Source organism: Elephantulus edwardii, unplaced genomic scaffold, assembly GCF_000299155.1.
Source record: "Elephantulus edwardii isolate Elephantulus edwardi_28Jun2011 unplaced genomic scaffold, EleEdw1.0 scaffold00042, whole genome shotgun sequence".
Taxonomy (NCBI): Eukaryota; Metazoa; Chordata; class Mammalia; order Macroscelidea; family Macroscelididae; genus Elephantulus; species Elephantulus edwardii.
In genome coordinates this window covers 20,478,502-20,486,459 of record NW_006399792.1, presented here as the reverse complement: position 1 = coordinate 20,486,459, position 7,958 = coordinate 20,478,502, and the positions used below count along the sequence as shown (strand labels likewise).

Genomic DNA, 7,958 nt, shown 5'->3' with positions numbered 1-7,958 from the left:
GAGCAGGTTGTTGGAATCAGGAAGATGTTACAAGACTAGTGAGTAGAGGTTGAAGATGTTGCTAAACACCCTACACTACACATGGTAACTCCCTATCCCCACAAAAATTATTTGACCCAAATATTAATAATGCTGAAAATATCATTGACTTCCAGAGGAATGAACAAATCTGTCTTGTCAGAAAAATAGCCAGAATGCTCCTTTGAAGTGAAGATGGGGGAATGTCTGATATACTCTGACTATGTTATCAGAAGGAATCAGACTCTGTAGAAGGTTATCACACTTGGTAGAAAGTCAGCAAAAAGAGGAAGACACTCAAAGAGAGGTATTGATACAGCAGGAGCAACGCTAGTCTCAAACATAATGAAGATGATGAGGATGGCACAAGATCATGTGGCATTTCATTCTACTGTACACAGAGTTGCTGTTAATCAGACCCAACAGTAGGACACCTAACAGCAATAACAGCCTATATAGGAGAACTTCTTTGGAAATGGAGTCTTTGAAGTTATCATCTGTTAATATAAAGTCATAATGGAGAGGCTGGATCCCAATCCAGTCTGACTGATGTGTCCTTAAAAAAGAGAAGAGACAGGGAATCAGGAAAGACATCTGTACTATGAGAGTTATGTTGCAGCTTCACGGCAGTGAATGCCCAGGGCTCCCTGAAGCTGGGCAAGATGAGGAAGGATCTTCCCCTACAATGTGACTTGGACACAGCTACATCCATTCATTTACATTTTGTCTGTGGCTGCTTTTGTGTTACCAAACAAGTGTGACAGAGGCTTTATGAATCACAAAGCAAAAGCATTTTAAAACCCTGGCCCATTAACGGAAGTTTGCAGTAGTCACTGTGGTGCCATGAGAGGACTATCTATGGCCTGGCAGTTCATTCTGGGTTGCCTAGAGAAGGAGCTGATCATTTCTTTCCCCCTTCTCCTTAGGGAAGGTGTTGCACCCAATCTCAGCTTCCCACAGGACCGTTTCCCTCTTAACCCCAACATTGGAGATTGTTACCATTCCATGGCAACTGGCATACCTGGAGAACCTGTAAACCACAGGTCCCCGAAATCCAAACTGCCTGTTGTTCAGCAACTTGTTTTCACCACTGACAAGGTGCTTCTTCAGGCTTGCCCTACAGAAAAACGGGGACTGACAGGAGATGATATTCTCCTTACGGAGATCCTGCAGTGCTGTGGTCCTCAGCCTACCTCTCAATGTGACAGGATGGTGACTCTATCTCTTTGGACACTTTGTGTTCCGTCTGTCTCAAATGTTTTGCCCTTTGCCCAATTAACTTAGCTCATTATTAGTCAAATGTTGCCTCTTCAGGGAAACCGCCTGTCAATTCAGAGTCATATTCACAGAGAACTGTGAAAAATAGTTTAAATTTTGCATTTGTTTGTATGATCATTTGGTCACTGTCTGTTTCTCCCCATATGAGGCCATACAATCCATGGGTCACTTTGTGGTTGGTCACCTGAAGCGTTTGGCATAAAGTAGGTATTTAATAAAACCAGGCTAATGCATTCTTAAATATAATGTAGAAAGAAGCTAGACTCAAAAGACATTGTACAAGTTTACAGGAAGTGTAAAGAAAAGGCAGATCTATAGACACAAAAAGTAGAGTAGTGGTTGCTAGAATGGTATTTTCACTTGCTTCATGTATGTCTGGAAGTTGGACAATGACTAAGGAACTGACTGAAGAATGATAGATGACAGGGTTGTGGTGTTGACAGGGTATTTTTTAATATCTCAGACAACAAAAAGAACAAGTCTGCTTTGGAGGAAGTGCAATCAAGATGCTTGTTATTAGCAAGGGGAAGTGAAACTTCTGTTTCACAAATGTTGGGCCTATTGTCAGGAGGGAGCCTAACATGGAAAAAGGCACGTGCTGGCTGGGCCAAGGAGGACCTTCAGTGAGACGGACTGACACAATTACTGCAGCAGTGGGACTGAGTGTGGAGGGTGACCGTGAGGATGGTGCACGACAGGGTTGCAAAGAGTCATAGTCGATTTGATTGCATGTAATGCCAGAACTGGTATCAACCATAAAACTGCTTGTGGGGTTTTGTCTTATTCAGAGTGATAAAGTGTTTCCCAAACTGGATTACAGTGATGGTTCCACAACTCGGTACATTTACTCAAACCCATTCAATTATGAACCCCAAACAGGTGAATTTTATAACATGTAAACATCCTGTTTTGGGAAAAGTGAAGCCAAGGTGGTCTTTTAGAAGGAAAGATGGTATAATTTTGTCTCGCATACTTTCTGCGTGTTACCAGGAGAGACCAATCCCTGAGAGAAAGACATCATATAAAACAATGAAAGAATTTTTCTTTTACTTTTCAAAGAGAAGAGTGTACTGGGGGGGAAGGGGGCAGGGAGAAAAGTGCAAAAATGAATGAATGGAAATCCAAAGTCTCTGTAAATTTTCATTGAAATTAATAATAAAAAAATTTAAAAAAGAAAAGTAGAAAGTCAACAAAAAAGAACACTCTTCACAAGATGGATACCTAACAATAAAAAAAAATGTATTTCATTAGAGTGGTTTAAAAAGGTTAAAAATCTATTACTTGAAGAAATAGAATAATGCAATTATTATATTGGAAATGCCACCTTTGTTGTGGGTTAAATATGCATACGTGTTTCTGAACCTTGCATTCAGTATCACTCATCCTGTACCACAATTCCTTCCACAATTACTGCTCTTGGATACATATACTTAGATATGTATACCTAAGTGCCTGACAGTACATGCCACCTTTCATGTAAGAATGGTTTGTGTTTGGCTTCCACTAACACCACCAATAACATAAAGTTAATTCTTGTGACACACGGAATTCACAGACCCTACTCATGATTATCAGGGAAGTTGAGAGATTACAATTCTGGTAGGAAATAGGTTACAGTTTTTCAGGCAGGACAGCTTCTCATGTGCTCCCAAACCCTATGACCTTCAGCCTTGAAGCTTCAAGCCTGCTTTATATAGGTCTTTTAATCCTACCAGCTATGGTATCTCTCTGGCCCCAGTCTTTCAGTAAGCTTGGGCAAAGGACATTGGCCCTGGTCCGAGGGGTGGCAGTCCCAGGAGGTCTATCTTACTTTGGTGTCCGGTTCTCTGCCACTTCTGCTGCTGGTCTGCATTTCCATCTAGCACAGGAAATTGACTCAAAGGAACACACTGCACTCTGATTTTCCCAGGGCAACACTTTATCTGCCATGTTGTTGTTAGGAGCTGTTGAGTCAAATACAATTCACAGTGATACTGTTAACAACAGTGTGAACCTTGTCCTGTCCTGTGCCATCCTCACCATCTCGGACACACTTGGGCCCACTGTTGCAGTCACTGTGTTAATCCACCTGATTGAGGGTCTTCTTTTCTTTCACCGTCCCTCCACCTTCCCAAGCATGTGATGCCATTGCATACCTCATTAGCAGTCTTTTGAAAGTATTTTCTGGATTCCCCTTTATTCTCTATATTAAAATAATTAGGTTTGGTACATTAGAAAATTCTAGAAGACTCAATATACCTTTGGGTATTAAACAGAAAGAATTACAAGGTTCTCATGAAATATACCCGCTAAAGTAAAATTAAGGTACTGAATACCACCTAGACTTACAAAAGAACCAACATACATCTTGGGAAAAGTGCAGCCAGAGTGCTCCTTAGAGGCAAAGATGGCGAAGCTTCATCTTCCATTCTTTGGACGTGTAGCTAGGAGAGGCTATTCCTTGGAAAGGGGTCTCATGCTTGGAAAGATGGAGGGTCAGCAACGGAGAGGAAGCCCCCCAGTGAGATGAACTGACACAGTGACTTCAGCAATGGGCTCAAGGTGGCACAGGATAGGACAGAGCTCAGGCTGGCTGTTCACAGGGGGGCTATGACTCATACTTAATTTGAGGGAACCTAACAACAACAGGTACAGGGAGTACAAATGCTAGGAGTCACCGGGTGTCTTTATATATAAGGACACTTACAACCCTGAGACAGGTATTTTATGACTTATTTGGATTTGCATAATTTTCAGGAATGAGATGCAATCATATTAGCCCAAATGTGCCTAAAAACAAAAGGTCCAGTATTTCTCCACTCTCTCTTTGAACCTACCAAGCCCACCTGGGGGAATTTGTTCGCACTTTTGTTTGGAAGTGGAACTCAGAGATAAGGATGTTACTGCAGGTAGATGATGTGGGAGGAAGCAGCAGGCCAGCAGTGGAGAGGATATGAAGAAAGGAATGAAAGCTAATTGAAGGCAGATAATTACAGTGGACACACGGGCTCAGAGGGTTCAGGCTAGCTGAGAAATCACCTAAGAATAGTTCCACTGAAGGACGGAGCATTTGTCAGTTAATTTCTATCTTTTATTGAGGGTTTTGGAAACAGGAGTGACATATGCTTTCTAAACAACATGCATCTGGAAGCTCTATAAACTTTGAGAAACGACGATAGTTATAGAAAGGCTTCATTTGTTCATAGGGTCACTGTGAGTTGTGCTCAGTAGAAGACCATCCACAACAACACTGAGGGTTTACAATGGAGGCATTCACTCCCTGCTGAGGGGGTTTTGAGGGCCCTCGAGAAAGCCCTGAGTGAGAAAAGCAGATTTGAGGACCTGCTTTGAATGGGACTTGTCATAAGTTTACCCCCCACTCCAGCTGAGCTAAAATCAACAGGTGTAACCCAGGGCTGCATCTGTCAAGAGGACAAAGAGCATCAACAAATGGACATCTGACAATGTAACACACAAATTCTAGTGCAATTTCTTGTAAACAGCAGTTTTTTATTAGTGAAACATTTCATATGCATTAACTGTAGAAATAGCATGTCAAGAATTACATAAACAAAGCAACTGTATAAACTACATGAAGAACATTCTGACCCGTGTTCTCTCTAAGCGAGGTACAAGCCATTTACTCCAGTAATGCCTAATGCACCAACTAGGAGTCATCTTCTGTAGAACTCATTAACACTTTCAAAATAGTTTCCCTTAAATAAAAACTCCAATATAGTTGTGTAGTGCTTGTTTCACTTGACTATTAGTGACCCCGCACCCAAGAACACAGGAAATAAAGTCTAGCGTGAAAATCCTGGTGTTAAAGGTGACAAAGTCCATTTCTTGTCCTGTGCTAACTCCCAGTTTTCCCTGAGAGAAGTGAGTTAACCTCTCTATGTTTTAGTTCTCCCCTCTATAAATTGACTCTCAGAACACTGGATGCCTGCATTCTGTGCATGCAACAATGCTGATGATCATAAAGTCTTCAGGGACCTTTCTGTAATAGTGGCTTCAAGAGAAAGAGCATAAGAAAGAGTCTATTATTTTTCATTAGAAAGCTACCAAGGCATGTCCTTAGCCAATTAAAAATTCTGATTGCAGCTCATGGGTTTTGCCACAGACTTTCTGTGTGGTTTTTTTAAAAAATAACTATTAGAAACGAATATGGAAATAAGCAATATGGTTTTGGTCTGAGGTAAAAAGATACCCTCAGGTGCTTATCACTGTGAACTCATGAGTCCCTTTTATCACCCCACAGAACTCACCCCACCCAACCCCCTCCCTATTTAATTCTATCCAGTATAAAAGTAGTGAGACTATTGAGTTACTACTCTCCTGAAGGAATTATAAATTGAAAGTGAGCACAAAAGGCAGTATGCAACTTAAAAGAAGAACTCAGATGCATCTGAATGTGTGTTAAGTGAAGCTATACTTTTACCCTGGATCCCGAACTCTATTTACTTTCATTTTGAGGGCGAAATGAAGGAATTCAACATAACATGGCATATATGTCTTCTGAACACAAGATTTGATGAATGATGCATACAGCATAAGGCTAGACCAAGTAGCATTAACAAGTGATGCAGAGACATTATAACCACAACAGTGGTCACAAAATTCTGGAGCTACCAGTATCCAACAACAACAAAATTACTATACAAGAGTTTATTAAATACTTACTAGACACTAAAAACAAACCCATTTGCCAGGGGTCACGTGATTTGATAAAGCCCCATGGTCGGCCATGTCATTTGTGTATTCTTTGTCTTTAATCTGCTGGCCAAATGTCCTCACTTGCAGCATTGGGTAGTCCTTTCCCTCTTCTCTTTATATAAAATAAGCAACAAGCCTTTTTGGATGCGCAGGATTTTCCATGACATGGATCAGGTCAGGGTGGCTCACACAGTTCCTTCTCCAAACTAGGTGATGGTTAGGTTCGAATGAGAGGCGCTCTCTCATCTGTTGTTCCCTGCAACACACGAGAGCGAGGACAAGAAAGTTAGGTGTTCACGTTGGAAACTTCTTCCTGGAGGCGAAGATGGTGATGGAAGGAAAGGCGAGAAGAGCCTAACAGGAAGGCAAATTGTCCCCCTCACCTCTCTTGGCCCATCTCTTTTTTTCTTTCTTTATTACATATGTAGGCCTTCTCTGACCACCTCTGACTTCAATACTGGAACTTACCCTCGTGTTTACCTGAACTATAAGACTTAACCACAATTTTTTGAATTCACCTCTTTACTGGCCTAAAACTCATTAGAGAATAGTGTCTTGGAGATGGGAGGTCCTCAGCAATTGCGAGTTGAATATATGAATAGGATTAACTGTAGTAGCATTTAAGCATTTACAGAATTTTATTTGTGCTTATGAAAACTTCAGTGACTATATAAATTCAAACGGGAAGGACCACAGGTAGAAATGGCAAACAGTTTTACTCACAACTAATTCCAGCTAAAGTGACTGCATGAAGACAGAATCATGATGAAACATTGTGGAAGGTCGGGAAATCTGAGTTAACCTAACTCAGATGATTTTAATCTATTTCAGCTTCTACTTCATATTCACTTTATACTTAGTTGAGGTGGCTAAACAAAAAGAAGTCTTTGTTGGCATGAAAAGAAGCCAAGAAAGGCTTCTGGAGAAAAGACTCAGAGACCTTAGGTTGGCCTGATGATCACGTAGGAAGACCAGCCTAACCTCTTCCCCAATCCACTTGGAAAATAATGACAGCTATGTGCCAATCATTTATTGTGCAATAATAACTTCATAGTAGAGATCTCGTTGTACCTCAAGGATCCTTTCAGGCAAATCTTTATTTACCTTGTTGGGTAAACGTGAAGCTATTTTATCATATTTGATAATAACTAATGTTTCTTGAGCTTGGATTATTCTGGGATGCCAGGCAGTCTAATGCCAAAGCAGAACTGTTTGACTGGTATAGATTCTTCCTCTTCTTAAAGGTAATGACTTCATAGTTGTAAACATTACTCCCAGATAACACATACAGACATCTCATTCCCAGTATGTATTCCCCAAAATTGTAGATGAGACTATTCTATTACTTCGCCTTCTTTGACACTTTGTCTCTCACTTGCCGCAGCAGTATAACTAGGAAACCACTGTGCCCAGCATCAAAGTCCAGAATCCTTCAAATAGCCAGTTAGTGTCCCTTCAATAAAGTTATCCAGTAAGAGAGACATCCTTTCAGCCACCACTCACCTCATCCATGGATCCTTGTCCTCTGCATGCAAACCTTGTGAAGATCAAACCGAAGAACACACCTAGCGCCATGATGATGTAGGGGATGTTGGTGATGATCAAGGTCGTGTTAATCACAGACTTCAGGCGACCTGCAGTCTCCTTATCTATGAGAACACTCTACAAAAGACAACATTAAGCACATGATTATGAAATATCCAAGGCTTATGTTTTTGTTTTGCTTCCTATCTCTTTCTTCCAAATCATTAAACACAATTCGAGGACATTCTTTGGTTAGTAAACCAGACAGATACACAGGAAATCCATTTATGAGCTAGAGTAATTGTTGTTGTGTGCCGTAGAGTTGGAACTGAAGTATTTCAGATAACAGATGTTGCCCTGGATGTGCTCACCAAGTTGTGCGAAGAAATCTGGAGAACAATCACTTGGCCAACTGACTGGAAGAGATCTATATTTGTTCCCAT

The 7,958-nt window shown here is 41.0% G+C and overlaps 1 protein-coding gene across 2 annotated transcripts in view; it reads right to left on the bottom strand.

The window, feature by feature from the left end:
* Positions 1–6,208: 6,208 nt before the first annotated feature.
* The window catches only part of SCARB2 (scavenger receptor class B, member 2), a 131,732-nt gene continuing 129,982 nt past the window's right edge, over positions 6,209–7,958 (bottom strand). For both annotated transcript variants that reach the window (XM_006885302.1, XM_006885303.1), the window contains 2 exons: positions 7,495–7,653; positions 6,209–6,247 (listed from right to left, as the gene is read on the bottom strand). In XM_006885302.1, the coding sequence (XP_006885364.1) occupies positions 6,209–6,247; positions 7,495–7,653 (198 nt within the window). The remainder of the gene's footprint in view (positions 6,248–7,494; positions 7,654–7,958) is intronic.